Below are 19,878 nucleotides of genomic sequence, written 5' to 3'. Positions count from 1 at the left end.
TTAAGCAATAAAGAACTTCACTTTCTCTCAAACCAGTGAGCTCAATAAACCATACATTGATCTGAGAAGAAAATCATTAACTTCCGAAAAAGAGAGAGTATATTTCTGTGAAATGGAGTTAGTCCCATTATTGCTGAAGGCCAGTCTTCTTAGATAAATTGACTTCTAGTGACTTAGAAATCACAGTGAAAATAGTGTCTGGTCGATAGTTTAACAATTAGTTTCAAGGAATACAGGCACTGTTGGCCTAGCCAGAACCAGACAAAGGCCATTGTGGAAAATGTCAGTAAAACCCAGTATGAAATGGCCCAGGTTAAGTATGAATCATCAAGAGTTAATGACAGAAATGACATTTTCTTTTTAACGTTACTCAATAGGAAAGCACAGGCTTGCATTCGTTTTGCATTTTGAATGGTTTGGCTTACCTTTCACTTATTTTGAGCTGAAAAATGAGAACAGCCCTGATGAGAGGGACCTGGGGGTGTTGGTTGATGAGAAGCTCCACATGAGCCAGCAATGTGCACTTGCAGCTCAGAAAGCCAACAGTATCCTGGGCTGCATCAAAACAGCATGGCCAGCAGGGTGAGGGAGGTGATTGTCCCCCTCTGCTCTGCTCTTGTGAGACCACACCTGGAGTGCTGCATTGAGCTCTGGGGCCCCCGGCACAAGAAGGACATGGAAGTATTAGAACGAGTCCAGAGGAGAGCCCCGAGGATGATCAAGGAGCTGGAGCACCTCCACTATGCTAGAAGCCGTGGATGTCCCATCCCTGGAGGTGCTCAAGGCCAGGCTGGATGGGGCATTGGGCAACCTGATATGGTGGGAGATGTCCCTGCCCATGGCAGGGGGTTGGAACTGGGTGGGCTTTAAGGTCCCTTCCAACCCAAGCCATTCTGTGATTCTATGATTGTATGAAAATGTGCTTAATTTAGAGTCTTTATCCTGTGACACTTTATCCATCATCTGTCATATATGGTGCACAGAAGCATAATAATTACCAGAGCATTCAACCCATCACAGCCCCTATGCATTAGCATTTTGCTCTGAAATATACACCAGAAATTGTGCACACTTATGAAACACTTCCAGGCATGTAGTTGTATTTCCAACTTTGATTCTCAGTGGCAACAGAGGCAGCAGTGACCACCAGGATGTTTCCTGAAGATTTCCAGGACACTTGTTTTGGTTGCTATAATTTTTCATGTCAGGACAGCAAGAAATTTAGAGCTGTTGTTTTCATGCCAAATTTTCAAAGTATATTGCTGTCTGCTATAGAGGAAGCATGGTCCACCCTTCAGTATAATTATAACCCAAACTGGGTAAGTCACTGTTTTTCTGTGTCCCAGAAAAACTCAGTCATTCAATAGGACAACTTTGTTCATTTGGGCAATTCTTGTATCATTGCTGGGAAGAAATAACAGCATTTTAAGATCTCACACACGTTGTTTAGCCTTGATTAGGATCCTTAGGGCTTAGTGTCAAGCTGTCTGCTCCGGCTTTCTGTCAACGACAATACTGAAATACTTGTGAGCAAGCATGTGCCTGAGTGCTTTGCTGATGGAGGGCCGGAGCACCTGGCAGCTCGCTGGGCCGAGCCCACCCCCTCTTCCTGCTGCCACCAAGTGCTGGGAGTGAAGGAGCTCAGCTATGTTCTTCAGTAAAAACAAATTATTTTATTTATTTATTTTATTTATTTATTAATTATTATTTTTTTATTATTATTTGGAGGGTGACTGCTATCACCTCTATGCTCCCCAGGCCATCTTTACATCCTAGCAATTACACTGATTCCAATGGAGGCAGTGTCTGTTCAGCATATATTTAGCAGACTGTGGCGATGTCTGAAAACACTGTATAGCCTCACAGGTTGCTCATAGGGTAGGTAAAGAAAGAGTTACGGTACGAACTGACAGAGGGTAACTTGAGGTGGTTATTGAGAAGTCCACAACCCATCTGAACGCCACAGACAGCAGGGCTGGCTGCCAGGTGAGTGGGTACCTCCTTTTCTCTATGCTCTGCCTTGAATATTGTTGAGATGGAAGAAGGCAATCTTACTATCTGGCCATCACAACAAATGCCCAGGCCACCCAGCAGCTGTGTTTGGCCCGTGCTGGACTCCTTGTACACCACGCACGTGTTTGTGGGGATGATTTCCCAGCTAGAGAGACAAGAGCACTGCCACGTGCAGACCTCAGTGGCGTTTCGTACAATGTGCAGTTTATACCAATAGCTTGAAATGACAGGAACATGAAAAATACTCTGCAGCTGCTTCTGACTGCAGTGAATACACAACACCAGGACTTCTTTTTTTTTTTTTTCTTTCCTAGTGGGATCAAGCAGTTGATCATTTCCTGCACTGAAGGGAGAGGCTGGACCACAATAGCCTGATTTCTCTGAGTTACGTAAATGTGTTTCAAATCTGGGTGCTTCAGGCTCGTACTCATGCTATAAGCAGAGAGTGGGGTGCCTGCAGCAGGATGGGGCAAGGTTTCCCCTGGGGGAAATCTAAGAGCAGGGAGCAAATGACCGGAATCAGCATTTAATAAGTTTGTTCAGCATCTTTCAAACACAGCTGCCCTATTGCTGCATTTTTTTTCCCACAGACCTGGAAATAATAACCTTTATTTAAGTGTTTATATTGAGCCATATCAGCACCACATGTTCCAGCATCAAGGTTTTGAAAGGAATATTTGATATGAGATGATTATTTGCTAAGCCATCGGGTTCGAAAGTAGATTTTTGGAAATAGACATGACCAGGGATGTTTTTTAAAAGTGACCTGCAAACAGCTTTTTAATACTCATCAGTTTTGCCTCTTCCTTGTATGGTGCTCTTATTAATCAGTGTGGGAACCAGAGTGCATTTCTGAGCACCGAGGTACTCAAATCTGGCTGTCCTTTCAGCACAGCAACCTCTTCAGAATAAACATTTTGGTTTTCCAGGTGTCCCATCTGTGACCTTGTGAAGCCTAACTGCATTTGTGAAAGATAATGTCATAATCTGTGTCATTATGGTTACACCTTGGTCTCCCTTTTCAATGCTGTACTTACTAACAGAGTCAAGCACTCCAAAGTAAATGAACGTCTATTTTGTTGCATTTTGGTGCTAAAAATAAATGGCCATGTAATTAAAGGCATTGCAGGTAGCATTAAATTATTGCTATGCATAATTAAAATGCATTCTCAAACTCTTCAGCTTGGATTTTTGGTGACTCATCCAGTGTTTTTCTCTCTGTATCTGGATATTTTTGGAGCGTGGATGCATTCCAAGTATTAAATCTCAATTTAGACAGGACGAAAGAGATAACAGTATGTTGGGGAAGTGACCAAAATAAAGCCAGATTTGTATCAGCTTCTTTGGTGGAGATGGCACCTTCTTTTCTGCCTCAGCATCTCGTCTCCTGGTTCTCACGAGCAGTGGCTGGGACAGGCTGGGTTTTTTCATGTGCTTCTGAGCCAGGATTTGCAGCTCCCTTTCCAGGGCAGCCTTGCTGCCCCGCTCAGGGACAATGTCTTGCAGAAAGCCCAGTGAAGCATCCACAGGACAGCTGCATCCCCACTTCTCTGTTCCCAGCCTGTCCCTTCCCCTGGGGATGGCGAGCATCAGTCCTGTTTTCCCCACCCAGGAAAAACCTGTCTGTGAGATTGTGTCCTGCAAATCAAACCCCAAGCTTATTAATGTCAAATCAGCTCACGAAGTAACTGTGATAGCTACTAAAGAAAACACTGAGTCTAGCAGTGCCACACAAAAGAAAATGCTTGTAGTTGATTTTGGTGCATGCCTGTGGTCACACATGCATGCCCAGCAGCTCCTGAAAGCTCGAGTGCAGACCATGCCCATAAAACAAGCCCCCCCGCATGTGGTTAATTTCATCTCTAGAATTGCACTGGGTGTTTTCAGGCATATTAACTAAAAATGACAAGAGTGCAAAATAATTTAGAAAGATGTCTGCTCTTGATGGTCTACAAAATCTCTTTAACAAGAGGTGAACTCTTCTGACTTTCTGGACATTTTAAAATAAACATTTTCCTTCCCTGAGATAATAAACAGAAACTCATCCATGTTAGCATTTTAAATGTCAAAAGGCAGGTGAGTGTCATTTTTGGATGGCTACTTCAGTGATAAAGGAGCTGTTTATCATGTCTTTTGACTCCTGCTAGGAATTCACAACAAGGTTTCCTGAACAATTTAGTTTAGATACCAAAGCTACTAAATAATTTGCCCAGAGGGTGATTTCTGAGAGTAAGTGGTGCTGTCCTGGATGGCGCTGAATGGATCTTTATGAGATATTTAAGGTATAGTATCAGTGTTTTAACATGCGGAAAGAGGCTGGGCTCTACCTGAAGCCTTTTTGGCTAACTCAGATGGGGAATAGCAGAAGGGCAATAAACAAGAAGTTGTCCGGGTCTTATGGAAATCTCCAATGTGCAGTTGATGAGTTGTTTGATGAGACAAAAGTTGTCCAAAAGACGCCAGCAGTGGGATGAAGTAGACAAAACACTAAGGAGTCCAGAGCTCAGCATCCTTCAAGAGCAAGACAGAGCAAGAAGAACATGTTGTGAATCCCCCATGTGTGTACAGCACGCCATGGGTTGGGGTCTCCTCCAGCTTCCCTCTGGTGTCTTCCCACTCCCCACTGCAGTGCTGCCAAAGCGTAGGAATGTGCTGCTCTGGTGCCATGGTGCTGAATTTGTTCTGGCTTATTGGCTTTGGCTTTTGCACCTCTAAGGTGAAAATCAGGGGCTGGTGGTCATGATGAAACTCATGCATATGATTAAGACCTCATAGGGGTCTTCTTGAAGAGCGGGACATGTTCTTTTTCCTTTATGAGTGTGTGTGCATATAAATAGGGCCTAATAACATGATTAAATTAATTCCTCTTGTTGTTATGGTAACACACATTTCCACACTGATTGTATGCAACAGAGGTAGACTGTAACACTTCCACGGGAGCAGATTATCATGCACACATTTTCTTTTTCAAAGCAGATTGTGGAAAAACTGGCCCGGAGCAGCTTGCAGACTAAGCAGTGTTCACATCTGAGATGTGAAGTCCCTGCCTGGCACGCAAGCTTGCAGCTCGGGCTGGTTTCCAGGGCAGGCGAGGAGGGCGTCAGGAGCATGACGCAAAGCCCGTGCCCTTTGGACACATCTCTGTAACAAGGGTTCATCAGGGTGGGGGAGAAAAAACAGGCCCCCCCAAACTCTCTGAGGAGCAGAAGATTGCAGGGCGGCCAAGGATCCCAAAGAAACGCTGTTGCTTCAGCCTGGGGACAGCTGGCACGAGGCTTCTGGGCTCTGGTTGCTCCCACATCTACATCCCCGGGCTGGGTGGAGGCCATGCAACCAGCCACCTTCGCTGATGGGAGCCCTTTTGGAGGCAATGTGGCCCAAAGAGTATGGTCGTGAGGGCATACGCCTTTTTACATTTTTTTCCCCTTTATTTTAATTTCCAGCCCAAATCTGAGCACGGTGCAACCTGTGAGAAGTAAGCAGCCCCCTGTGCCACGGCACTGGCAGGCAGGCAGCCACAGGTGGAGCTGGGACACCACCACCCACTGGCTTTGGGGTATTTGTGGGGACAAATTTGGTTGGAGGCACTCTCCCTGCTTCACCTGTTCATGCCCCAGCATGTTGGTACAGTGCAGGCTGGTGTGCTCAGAAGAGTTTTTAGGGAAGTGCTTTTAGGGAAGCAAGTGGAAAATGATGAACTTGTCAAGTGTCCCCTTGGAAGCCTGAGCTGTGTTTAAGTAATTAGCTATTTATAAACATATATTCATAGAATAAAATCAGGTCAACAGCTTAAAAAAAGAGAAGTGTAATTGACCTATTGGACCCATTGCAAAACATATTATTTATCACTTGCTTTTCAAAGTCACATTTTGCTCCACTTTGGGTTTGCTGATCTCTTTACACTCACAAAGATCCTTGCATTGCAAACCTCTAGGGAGCATGCTTCGTGAGTAAACGCAGAAGTAACGTGAATGAAGGACTACTGTGCACAAAGGAGCAGCTCTGCCATGTTTCTGTCTGCCTTGTGCTTGGGGGGAGCTGCAGGCAGGGTGTGATCTGGTTGGGATGTATCATAGTGTTCAAAATGATGAGGGCACGCAGGGGACTGAGCTGGAGGAACTTGTGCATTTTGTTACTTGCAGGCAACTGGCAAGCAAGCAGTCATCCGTTCACAGACCCCATAAAATGCAATTAATTCCTGGTGTCAGCTACCCCCTGGTAACGGCAGGGGATTGACGCAGGGAGGTGATGCCTGCACAGAAACCACATCCCCCTTGCAATCAGCTAGTCCACCACAGGGGGCCATAGGTGACCACTAGGTCATCTCAGAGGACACAGCTGGCACCTCAATAATAATTATAGTAATAACAAAGCAAAAATAAAATTAAGCCAGCTGTGCAGCAAAAAAAAAAAAAAAAAAAAAAAATCTTTAAGACTGTTCTGGAGGGAAAAAAAAGAAAAAAGTTTGCTGGCAAGCAGCTTAAACATTAAAGCATGAGGGCTGAAGACCATTGCCCTAACGCAGAAATGCAGCTGTATGAGCATCTTGTGGCATTGCTGAAGGCATTGCAGAGCCTGGTGGGAAAGGTGTGAAGTAACTCAGAATCATGGAAAGGCTGAGGTGGGCAGGGACCTCTGCAGGCCATCTGCTCCAACCCCCTGTACAAGCAGGGACACCCAGAGCTGCTTGCCCAGGACCATGTCTAGCTGGTTTTTGAGGATCTCCAGGGAACTCAAGAGCTGGAAAGACCCTCCACCCCAATGCAATTGTCCGATTTAACTCTACCCATTCCTCCATGCTCCTCAGAGCCTGACTTATCATGCATCTTTAAAATGACTGCTAATTTCCATTTTAACAAAACAATCAGTGCTCCGTAACTCAAAAATGTGTGGCTATCTGTGGTGACTCCCCATTCCTCTGAGTTGCAGCTTCCATAGACGAGGCTTCCCCCTCTAGGCTGAGCTTCTGTGAGTTGCTCCCAAATGGCTCACCTAGCCTTTAATTGTAATTGAAGTGCATTTTATTAGCTTGCAACCTTTCAACCAGATGATCCCTCTCCTCCTAAAGCGGTACTTTGTCTTCTTGCTCGTTACAACATCACTAATCTTTGTGCTACCTCTGAACTTTACCAGCTGTGGTTTTGATTTTTTTCTTATCGTTTTCTTTCTTGTTAATATTAGATGATTCAAAAAATAATAACAATAACAGTGTTAAAATCAGTAACAACAAGAGTCTTGACTCTCCCTTTGCGCCCATCTGCACTACTTGCTGCCATCTGACAGCGAGTCCCATTTTCACCCCTCCACGCTGTGCCTGGTTAACACCACATCACACAAATATTTAACATCAGCAGTATGAGGTCAAAAGCTTTGGAGAAATCCAAGTGTGTTTTTCTGCATAGGGGTCTTTGTCTGTCTAATCTCACCAAAAGGGAAAAAAAAAAAAAAAGGTTTCTGTGATGTGGTCTATCTTCTGAGAAACCATGCTAACCATGCTACCCACATCAGGTAGTTTTCAGCATGTCACACTCACTGAGAGAGCTGCCTTCGCATCTTCCTTTAACCAGGATAGTTTATCCCCAACAAAATATGTTGTGGAGGGTTGTTGTTTTGTTTTGTTTTGTTTTGTTTTGTTGAGATTTTTTACAATATTTTTAGAGCTGGACCCTCAAGGTCACCCACAGAACACAACTGAGTGATATCCAGGTAGCGTCAACATCTCCACCAGTAAATTTATGTTCCCAGTCATTGCTTTACCTTTTGGAAAACTGGCCATTTTAAAGCCCTAAATATACATACGACTGGTTGGTATTGCATTCTGTTTGCACAACATAAATGTCAACAGAGCCTGACCGGGGGTACCTAGGCAACAGCTAATTTTTAGGTCAGTGATTAACTCTTCTTTGTCAGAATGTAATTTACCATCCAATTATCTCTTGCTGAATATAGCAATTTCTGGATTATAAAAAGGACTTGTTGTTATTTTTAGACACTCAGAGTCAATTTTTACCACTGGCTGCAGGTGAGGTTTGCTATATTTTCTCCTGGTTGCACTGGTAATCTCCACGAGGGGAGCAGTCTCTTGGGGAGGCTGCCCCATGCTCAGGGGTTCCCAAGAAGAGGTGCCGGAGGAGCAGCTCCCTACCACACCGCTGTCTTTGTGGTGGTAGCAGGAAGCAACTGATTTGTACTTTTTATGGCACATATTCACACTTCCTTGATTAGATAAAAAGTAGATGCTACCAATTAGCACATATATGAAGAGAATAGTAAAGTATTGATGCTCACCTTGCATTTTGCCCCTTCCCTGCCTCTCCAGAACACATTGTTTCTTTCAACTCTCTACATTTTCTCTCTCTCTCTCTCGCTCTCTCTCTCCCTCTCTCTGGTGAACTTCTAGCTAGTGACTCAACCCATAATTTTATTTTAAAGCTCTCTATATTACAGCACTGTGTTTCAAACTCATTTTGCCATCATATAGACATTTTTGGAAATAACAATAAAATCTGACCCCTAATAGCATATGGTAAAAAAAATCATTCTTGTGGTCATCTCAGGAAATAGGCCCCTCTGCAGGGATACAGGGATTAAGCAATCATCCTTCTTCCTGGAAAATTTGTGATGTATATCAATATAAGGTTGTTGGTTTTTTTGTTTGTTTGTTTGTTTGTTTTCAGTGGAGGTATATAGATATTGCCACAGTAGGACTCTGTCACTGTGTTTGCCAAGCCAACCGACTGCATGCTCACTCCTGAGCATTGCTCTGACTATGGATTTTTCCCAGTTGTTCCTGCTGCCTTGGGAAATGCAGGCCCCTAAGCTCTGCTCTGTAAGCACCCTGTGATGTTAGGAACTTCAACCTTGTCACCTGTATGTTTGACTTACTTCTATATTAAAGCTGACACCACCAACCAACCAAAAAATAAAATAAAATACACACACAAAAAAAAATCAACACTTGTTGAGAATTTACAATTCTCCTTTACTGCCTCAGCTAAATAATCATCAGCTTGTTTCTTGCTGGCAGGGACCCAGGCTGCTGAGCAATAACAGACTTGTTTTGAAGTTGCTTTAATTTGTTCTCTCAGAAGAAATAGTAAGTGTTGCCAAGCAGGCATATAAAGCCATAAGAAGCTGTATTTCTTTAAAGAAATATTTGGAAAAGTCAAATAAAATAGGTAGAGCATGAAACATAAAATCATATATAATATTGGTTTAGACATGAGTCATTAATATCTCTAAGTAATGTCTAATTTGACATATGATACGTTGGACTGGGATGTATGGATCTGTGCCTGTGATGTCCAGATCCCAGGCCAAGCACCCAGAACAACAATTCCCACTGGCCAGCAGGGAGCTTTCTCTCTGCCCCACCACCGTGCCCCACCACTTCTCTTCAGCAGCTCTGCACCCATTTTCCTGTCACTAAAATCCAAGGTCCTATGTTTTCTTTGGAGTCTTTTTAGTACACAGTCTTCTACAATGTCTATGATTTTGAACAGTTTAGTGAGTCAAACCCATCCAGTGTTTCTTGGCTATAACCTGGCAGTTTGGGAGTTTGGTTGATCCTATGGAGGTGAGGCAAATCTGTCACTGAAGGCTTTAAAGGGCAGATTGGACACCCATCTGGCAGGAGTAGCTTCAGTATGGCTGATTTTGTATTGAGGCTGTGTGGAGATGGGCCAGGGCAAACACACAGAAGTGAGCATGCCTGCAGCCTCATAAGATGTGGGGAGGTGTGGATTTTAGTTCCATCTCAAAGTGTTGTTCTATATTACGTACACGAATTATTTAATGTCATGCTGTTGTTGGTCCAAACATTTGTAGGGTGTGTAGTAGTTTATTTGTCTGGGAGTTGTGGAGCAGGGGAACTGGACCTCCGTCTCCATTTCCAGAGGGAATAGTTTAGTCAGTAGGTGAGTACATAGAGGGTCAAACATACAGAGCTAGTTAAACATTCAGAGGTGGCCAAACATTCTCATCTAGCTTCAGAAAAATAAAATAAAAATGGATGAATAAGGCTCGGGTTTTTAAAAGCAAGGACATTGCTACCATTGTGGGGGAGAGAGTTCTGATGCAGCTCCTGCTCAGTCAGAGGTCTCTTCTGTATTGAGACATCACTACCTCCCTCGGCGTATCTCTCTGACCAGCTCCACAAAGGTCAAAGTTGATGCTGAGCTCAGTCCTTTTTCAGTTTGGATCCTATTCCGAGCTTTACTCATGCAAGGGATCCGCAGCAGGTGGATTTCTGGCTTAGAAATATATTTTTTCCTATTTTGTTGGGGGCACACACCTCACTTTTGTTTCACAAATCCTTTATAAACACTAGCCCACAGAGCTGATTCTGGCCTGCAGGCAGGGAAATTGCAGGCTGCTGACAATGGGACTGTCTTCTAGCAATTTCTGAAAGAGCAATTTCTCTGAAGATCTATATAAGAGAAGATGGGCACATTGCCTTTTCCACAATGAAATTTATTCTTAGATTGCACTCTAGTATCTGGAAAATTGTTCTCAAACATGTTATTAATTTTAATGGAAAAATATATACACCCTTCCACGTAGTAACTAATCAGGAGTTTATAGGAACATGCAAAACAACACATATATTTTAGCGAGATAAAATTGCATCTTCTTTTCACAAAGTTACAGACAGACGTTTATAGCTAAACTTACGACTTCCTCACTTAGATGTGTAGAAAAGCCCCTCAACAATTTAAAAGCTGGTTTGAAGCCATCTAAAAGCTTGGGAAGAAAGTTTCTGGGAAAAGTTTAAAAGAATAAAAACAATTAAAAAAATTCCTTCCCCACCCTGCTTGTTCTGATGATGGAAAGAATGCATTGACCTGCAACAAAGCTTATTCATTGCTAGATGTATCATCAAGTGCAGTGGAAGAAAAGTTGCAATATATGTGTATTTGGCTTTAGTATATTCATCACTAATCTGCAGAAATAAACAGAGTGGACCAGAGGCTATCTTTTTTAATAAAGGTAAGCAACAACCATGCCTTTCCTAATGGTCTAGCTACAGACCTGTGTGCAGCACTTTAAGCATCCATGTGTTGCTTCCAAATGCTATTCCTTTAGAAGCTAAGCCAGCTCCTCTGAAAACCTTAGCCTGGCTGGCTAATGAAGGTAGACTGACAGATGTGTCAGTTGTTATTCAGATGTGTAGAATGCTTTCATATTTACTGGGTCCCAAAAGATTATACGACTGCCCAAGCACCCCTCTGTCCCCCAAATAAATGATGTCTCCAGGTGGTGAGCACTCCAAAGTGTCTTCCAGGGGAGAGGAGAGGCCCTACTTGCCTAAGCTCGAGAGCTCGAAGCTGGCACAAAACCTCATCATGTCTGAAGAGGCAGTGGGCAGGAGAAGAAGGGTGCACAGCCCGGGACTGTGCCACCTCCAGCTACAGGAAGAACCAGCAGCTGCAAAAACTGGTGGGGCAGGGAGAGGGGAGGCTGGGGGGGATCATACCGCAGGATACAAGGGGGTTTGCAGGCAGAACCTCACCTGGTGGGCTCACAGAAGTAGGAAAGAGTGAGAGTGACCTTTTCTACTGCAGTGTTTACCCTCTGTCCAAGATAAAACAGAAAGTGAATTTGTGAGCTTTCAACGTGTGTACTGCTCATATAAAATAAAGAAAAAAAAGTAAAGAGATATTTGACAGTCATGTTTGTTTGAGAACTTTCAGAGCTTCAAGAAAGTGTCCATTGGGAAGAATTAATGAGAATTCATAAGTCTGACCTTTCTCTTTTCCTCCAGTGCTACCTAGATCTTAAAACCACCATTTCTAACCCTCTGTGACAGTGTCTTAAACTGGAGACTAACTTGCTGAAGAGTAAATTTAAGAGATTAATATTTTTTCTTCCTGGAAACTTCAATGGGGATTTATGATGCTTCCAGGACACTACTGCTGTCACAGGTTGACCTCTCTCTTTATTTAGCTTTAAATTGTTGTAAAGCCCTTTGAGAGCCATAAATGAAATCTCCTAACAGTGTTAGCTCTGCTTCTGTCTATTTTTCTGCACATATCCACAGTTATATTTTCTTCTCAATGAAAAAGAAACGCATGCTAGTTCAAAAATTCTTCAGGTTTCAACCAAAGTTTTAGTTTGAATTCGTTCCTGAAATTAGGCACTTACTACACTAATTATTTCACCCGTATACATGACGTTTGTCCCTTTACTTTCTGCTAGCAATTCGGAGACTGAACAAGCTGTAGTAGTACTTTCTAAAGCACCCATAAAATTCATTTGAGAAATGTAATTTTGTAAATGCAACATAGTAAGATGGGATTTTTTTCATCCCAAGCATGTGCTAGAAAAAGTGTAACCGTTGTGTTTCTGTGCTCATGTATAACACTACTGTGCAAGTAAAAGCAGTTTTAAAAACATGCCAGCAGACTGACTTTTCTGGACATTATCTGTGTAAGAGCCCAAGCAGATGAGCAGCTGAAACCTGGTCAAAAAGGACTGAAGGCACGGTGCATGCTCAGCAAGGAGCATGGTCAAGAACTGCATGGGAAACATGATGTGTGGTGGAGAAATGGGACTGTGTAGGATACAATTTAGATTCTTAATGGCACCTGAATCCCTCTGAGGTTTATTTCATTCAGCTTTTGTAATGCAGTATGTTTGCAGGTGGACATCTGTCTAAATCCGAACAGTCAGCTGGGAGTAATGCTAATGAGGAAGTGGTCATCAGTGACACTAGGTGATGTGGCTGAATTTACCAAGTCGGGAAAATGATAAACTTGAAGAGGTGCCTAAATGGATTCCTAAGTGTTTAAAACATCTTTTTGCACCAGCTGCATAGAAAGCTCTGAAATGTCAGCACTGCTTAGCTCACCATCTGTGTTATCCCCACTCTTTCTTCCCCTCCTCCCTCTTTTATTTTAAGGTTTCTTTATGTTGCCAGAAGAAAAATGACTCTTAAATATTTTCAGCATGTTATTGGAAAGATAAATTTTTGAAGTGCTTTTTTTGTTCCAACTCATGCTATGTAAAGCACATTTAATAATACTTAACATTTAGTCAGCCTACTTATTAATCATTAAAGAATACCAGCTATCAAAATAATCCATAGTTAACTGAAATTAAGTAATCACATATTAAAATTACACTGCAATGTTGCTCAGCTTTCAGAACAGATGGGAGAATTCAGGCAAAGATTTTTAGGTCATTTATTCCAGCAACTTTTTAATTTTATTGCTGTTTAATTTTCAGAAATTTGCTAAGATAATTCCTTAGCTATGTTATACATTCTGCTTAGGCATGTACTGTTGAACCACAGTTTTTTATTTTTAAATTATTCCATGACATATGTGGATCCAGTCTCAGATAGGAAGCCAAGATGAAAACATCTTGATGGTAGTGTGGAAGGTCTGGACAGGCTCCTCTCTCCACTGCTCCCGATGTTGCCATGTTAAATGAACATGGCTGCTGGAGCAACCAGGTGGAGAACCCCACTTGGCCTCATTTACACCCAATGCATGCTCACCTTCCATGTGTGTATGGGACAGGAGAAAAGAAATATTTTGTCTCTGGACTTTTTCTGTAGGCTGTTACCCTGAATGACTGCGTGCTGCAACTTTATGGAGTTTTAAGTAAAGAAGCACACCTGGCTCAAAATCCAGATGTTTTATGCCAGGTTTATCTGTTCTTTGAATGCTTTTCTCACCAAAACCAGTTAAAATTAAGACCACTCCAGATGGCTGGGTGGGCATGGTAGAATATATGGAACACTATGCAAGGCAAGAGGCTGTGTGTGCAAGTTGCAATGAAGCAAATTCCAATTAGATAAAAGGAAAAAAAATCTTTATAGTGAGGGTGAAGCCTTGGCACAGGTTGCCCAGAGAGGCTGTGCAATCTTCCTTGAAGATATTTAGACTTGACTGAATGAAGCCCTTAGAAATGGCACAGAACTGACCCCCACAAATCCCTTCTAAACTAAATTATCTGAAATTCAGTGTTTCAAAAATCCTTGGACGCAATGTCTTGGTTTGTTTGTAGAGATACAAAGTGTCCACAGGTTGTCTGGATAATAGTATTTATCTTTCAGGATGTGGATCAGGATGGATGTAATGAATACTGACATTCTAATTCCCTTTAAATGTGTCCACCTTTAATGTGGCATGGCCTATGTGTCTTGCTCATTTGGACTGTTGAAGACAGTAAACACATTTTCTTTAATGAATTTTTTGAAATTGTGTCTAAATGGCTTACATGCTGTTCCCATAACTGAGATGTAATTCTATTACCACATTCTTTTGATCAGCAGTTATAGAACAAACATGTTCTTCCAGACTTGGGTACCTTTTGGCTTGTTCCCTTAATAACTAGAAAAGCCATTCTGCTGCAGATGGAAACTACCTGCTGCCTGTGTTTGATACTGGCTTGGGTAGTGATTGGCACAACACAGCTATACTCGATTTCATCGATTAATATGCTTTAGAGAAGGTACCTTAGAAAGCAGTGTGGGTGCTTGCACTGGTAAACAGACTGTTAGCTCTAAAGTAGGCATTCTTCTGAGAGGATAAATGTGAGACAGGCTTTTTCACGGCAATTTCTAGTACTATTTTTAAACATTTACATTCAGTGGTATACAAAGCTCACAGCTAGGTTCAGAGCCATTATAGTAAGTGCTGTACAAACATAAAACTTAGCCTATTCTTCCTATAAACACACTGCAGCTAGCATTCAGAGCACAAAACCATGCTGATAAAGAAGTAGTGGGGAATGAAAAAGGGGAAGAATGTTATTCTCTCAAACAAGCTGTAACAACAAGCATTCATTCCCGTGCTTCTCCAGCTCATGCCTTCTGCACAAACCTCCTCAGGCCGGTTCTGTGCTGAACCTTTCGTAGTGCAGGGCTGAGGGCAGGCAGCAGCACTCGCCACTCGTACCCCGGGACAGTGAAAAAGAAGGAGCTGCAAGCAAAACGCGAGGGGATGCTGAGGGGAGCCCACTCCTGCGTGGGGGGTTGTTCAGCAGCCTGCTCCGCACCTTCACGAGAGGACAGAGCGGGAGCTGAGGTGTGACTGAGCTCAGCTCATTTTCTCTCTGAAAACAAAAGCCTCCGACCCCGGGGAGCACCACCGACACCCTCTCTGCCCCTTCCCTCATGCGCACCCCGCCGCCAGGGAACCGCTCCCGGCCCGGCGGGATCCCGCTGCTGCCGGAGCGTGCTCGACCCCCTCTCCCCATCCCCCGGGGGCCCTCCTGCACCCCCCGTTCTCTCCTCCAGCCCCGACGGCGGAGCCGCGCTCCCCGCCCCGCCTCTCCCTCCCCCGGCGGCCGCTTCCCCCGCCCCCTCCGGAGCCCGGCGGCGGGCCCGGTGTCTCGGGCCCTGCCCCCGGCGGCGGGCCGCCACTTGCGTCAGCCCAACGCTGCCCGGCCCGCCCCCGGTGCGGCCGCCCGCTCCCGCCAAAGCCAAAGCCGAAGCCGCAGCGAGCGGGAGGGCAGGGGGGAGGCGGCGGCCGGGACAGCGGCAAAGTTGGGGCAGCGCCATTCAGCACCACGGACAGCGCCTTCAGCGCCACGGACAGCGCCTTCGGCACCACGGACAGCGCCTTCAGCACCATGGACAGCGCCCGTTGAGCCCAACGGGGCGGCGGTTTCAGCACCACGGACAGCGCCCATTGAACCCAACGGGGCGGTTTCAGCCCCGCGGGCAGCGCCGCCGACCACAGCGGTGAGGGGGCGGCCCCGCCCGGCATGCGAGCCCCCTGCCCCGCTGCGCCGCCGCTCACTGCCCCTGCCCCGCACAGGCGGCCCCCGAGGAGATGGAGCCAGAGCCGGCCCTGAACGACAGCCTGGCGGCGGTCCCCTGGATGCCCGCCCGCGGTGGCAACGCCTCGCTGGAGCTGGCGTCGCGGCCCCCCGCGCCCGCTGCTATCAACCCCTGGGATGTGATGCTGTGCGTCTCCGGCACTGCCATCGCCTGCGAGAATGCCATCGTGGTGGCCATCATCTGTTACTCGCCCACCCTGCGCACCCCCATGTTTGTGCTCGTTGGGAGCCTGGCCACCGCTGACCTGCTGGCTGGGCTCGGCCTCATCCTCAACTTTGTTTTCCAGTACGTGATCCGCTCTGAGACCGTCAGCCTCCTCACGGTGGGCTTCCTCGTCGCCTCCTTCGCTGCCTCTGTGAGTAGCTTGCTGGCCATCACGGTCGATCGCTACCTGTCCCTCTACAACGCCCTTACCTACTACTCAGAGAGGACGGTGCTGTGCATCCACACCATGCTGGTGGGCACCTGGGGGGTGTCACTCTGCCTGGGGCTGCTGCCGGTCCTGGGCTGGAACTGCCTCCACGACCGCTCTGCCTGCAGCGTTGTCAGACCCTTGACCAAGAGCAATGTGACTCTGCTGTCCGCCTCTTTCTTTCTCATTTTTATCATCATGCTCCATCTCTACATTGAAATCTGTAAAATAGTTTGCAGACATGCCCATCAGATAGCTCTTCAGCAACATTTTCTGACTGCATCGCACTATGTTGCTACCAAAAAGGGAGTGTCTACTCTTGCTATAATTCTCGGGACTTTTGGAGCAAGCTGGCTACCTTTTGCCATATACTGTGTGGTCGGGGATCCCGACTACCCTTCTGTGTACACTTACGCCACACTTCTACCTGCTACCTACAACTCCATGATCAATCCTATCATTTACGCCTACAGAAACCAAGAAATTCAGAGGTCCATGTGGGTACTCTTCTGTGGCTGCTTTCAGTCTAAAGTGTCCTTTCGCTCCCGGTCCCCAAGTGATGTCTGAGTGACTTTTCTCTTTGTAGTACTGCACCAAGTGACAATCTACTTAGTGAATTATTACAGTGCCTGTTATAAACTTCAAACTTTGTCGTGAAGTCATTGCAAACATGCTTAAATATTAGCACTTTATACAAGTTTGTATTTTTGAGAGTGTTCAGGGTATGGAATTTTCAGTTCTGTGAAAAAATGTGGTTGTATATTAATTTTCACATCACATTTGTAAGGTGAAGACATTCCGATACCGCTCAATTATAGCACCTTATTTCTAGCTGCTGACCTGCCAAAACAGTGTTGCCTTTCTTAAGGGCAGAGAGAAAGAAAGTTGGGTTTTGTGTTGTATTAGTGTGTGTGTGTGTTGGGGGAGAGGAGATGTATGTATGTATGTCAGTAACAATACATTGCTGCACAATGTTGATAAATTATAACATTTTGTACACAAATAAAAGCATTTAAGATGTAAAAGTTTTGTGTGTTCATATAATTTTAGGAATGTGAGAGCTTGAAAATTTTCAATTTAAGCAAAGTCCATTTGTTTACTTTTGAAAGTTTACCAGGTAATTCCACCTAAAGAGATCATCATTTACTATGGAGATGAAATATTGCACCAAGAAAAGAACCTTTCTGTTTGCTTGTTTGTTTATTCTTTTCTTTCCCTCTGGCATATAGAGAGCAAAGAAGAGAACAAACTCCTTTTTATTCTGCAGCGAAAAAAGAAACAAAAAGCCCAAGCAAATAGGCTGCTAATTACAATAATTCTCCAGGTTTCCAGTAGCTTTCTTCTCCAAGTTGTAAGTTAGACCTTTATGATAATGCCATTTTTAAAAGTTATTAAACTGTGGGGAAAAAATCAAACTCTAAGCTGTGCTCTTTTTTCCTTCTTATAACCTAAGGGGGGGGGGGGGGGGGGGGAGTGTAAAAGAAATAAAGGCAACAATCTCCTTTCCTAAAAGCCTGTACAATGCCATAATAAATTGACTTTTCTTATCACCCACAGTTCTGTGGGTAACACAAATTGTTCCACCCCCTCTTTTTTTTTTTTTTTTTGATTGTGTGATGCAGAAAAATCATTTAAGTGCATCTTTGCTGTCTCCCTGTCTCAGAGCAGTATACAGTTTTCTGATAATCCCACAGCTAGCGGCTTCAAAGAGCCCATCAGAGGTCAATGCTGTTCAGATTTTGGAAACACTTCTTCACTCAGGTTCAAATTCACAGGCAACAGATTTGTTTAGAGCAATAACATTCACATAAGATTTCAAATGTGATGTTGCTGCTTATATATTTATAGTTATGTTACATTTTTACTATTGTTATAGTATAGTTCATCAGTCATTTAAATTTGTATTCAAGCGCTAAAACACATTAATCTTATGTGTGTAGTGCTATATAAAGAGTTTGGATTGATGTATTTCCCAGCTTATAGGTGGGCACCACATCAGGCACTTGCCTGTTGAAGCAGCCAGGGCCACAGAGAAGCTGTAAATCAGTAATACTGTTCTTACATGAAAATAGGTATTACGAAAAAACAGTATAATTTCACTCATAATAGAAAGACATTTCATTTGAAGTGCGATCTGATTGGAAAACTATGCTCCAGACTCAGGTAGCTCCATTATTTTTGTCAGTTCTAATAGTCACAAAAGTGACATTGTAATTGATAAATACATTCAGGCAAGTAATTCATCAGGGCACCCTTGTGGTGATGTTACAGATGTGCTATAAAACAGCTCTTATGAGAGGTCAAAATGCTGATCAGATTAAGAATTTTGAAGTTGCTAGTGAGAATTTTTTGTCCCTTCTTTAAGCCATCCAAAAGAGCAAGACCCCAGAATTTTTCATCTTGTATGTCTAAACCACTGGATAAAACAGAGCAAAGAATGACCACTAGCCCTGAGGTGAGGTGTCACAGAGCGTACCTAAACTCTTTTCCCTCTGCAAAATCAGGAAAATTGTGACCAAACTGTGGGCTGGAAGCAGGTACTGGTATTTGCTGTGCTTCTAGCAGTACCCCGATGCCCCAGGAGAGTATGTCCCAGAAGAGTACTAGTTGATATTAGCCAGAGATCTGCACTGGCAACTTGACCAAGTGGTGATCAAGCGATGGTGATGGTAGAAAACACTTGAGCCTTCATCCTGGTCCTGCTTGAGAAACTTGTGTAGACTTGGCCAAAGATGCTCCATCATCCATGTTAACTGCCAAGAGGTAAGACCTGCAAGTGCCTTGGATTAGTGAAATCTGGTAAAACTTTCTAGTAAAACTGGAAAACATACCATCTGCTAGGCTTTAGTTACCTAAATCTGTGTCAAGAAAGAAAAAGCCACTGGGGGAAGATTTCTTGTGTCTACTTTTAGACGCCAAAGTTAGGGAGACAAAATCTGCTAGAAACCATCACCAATACCCATTTCCCTCTATTAATTTTATCTGGAACTTATTTTCACCACAAATTCATTAAGTAGCTATAACTTGTGTGAAGATTAATTATAGAAAATTTTGATGGATAGAATCCTATTTCAGTAATAAATCACTTAATGGAGGAGTGAGAAGGACTTGAAACCTTATCTGAGGTATGTTGTCATTTTTTGTCCAACATGTATTGGCTTTGTTCTGTGTTTCATTTTGTTTTGTTTGTTTTCAATATATGACCTTGCTTTTACTTTAGCATTTCTCCCAATGATTTGGTGTGTCTACAAAACAAAGCTGAAGCACAACACTTTCAAGGCATTCTTCCCCTCTACTAGGAAGTGAATTTGTGTTCAGCAAGGTTAATCATTCATTTTGTTGGGACAATACAAATGTTCTTCTACATACCATCTTCAGAAAGCTTTTGCTGACTCATAATTTCTGAAAAAGACTAATACAAAAGGGCAGAGAGTATTTTGGTGGTTTTGGGTTATCCCTTAGAGTGGAACTGACATCAACCTAGTTGCAGTAAAATATGGCCTTTCATTTCCAAAGAGCATCCTGATCTGCAGGGATACCCGAGCAGAATAACACAAAGCAGGCTACATGATCTCTGTCTCCTCACATTACATCTCACTTTAGGAAAAAAAAAAAAAAAGGACCTGCAACCCCTGGTTGTATTCACAATTCCTGACAGAGC

At 43.9% G+C, this 19,878-nt stretch overlaps 1 protein-coding gene across 1 annotated transcript; it reads left to right on the top strand.

Annotated features, from left to right (window-relative positions):
* Positions 1 to 15,797: 15,797 nt before the first annotated feature.
* GPR6 (G protein-coupled receptor 6) lies at positions 15,798 to 17,587 on the top strand (the record flags this gene model as incomplete). Its single annotated transcript, XM_080585409.1, has 1 exon — positions 15,798 to 17,587. The coding sequence occupies one exon, from the start codon at positions 15,798 to 15,800 to the stop codon at positions 16,782 to 16,784; it is 987 nt and encodes a 328-aa protein (XP_080441535.1). The 3' UTR covers positions 16,785 to 17,587.
* Between the last annotated feature and the right edge of the window lie 2,291 nt (positions 17,588 to 19,878).

Source organism: Anser brachyrhynchus (genome assembly GCF_964034855.1).
Source record: "Anser brachyrhynchus genome assembly, chromosome: 3".
NCBI lineage: Eukaryota > Metazoa > Chordata > Aves > Anseriformes > Anatidae > Anser > Anser brachyrhynchus.
The sequence above is the reverse complement of the archived record's forward strand: the minus strand, read 5'-3'. Positions and strand labels throughout refer to the sequence as shown.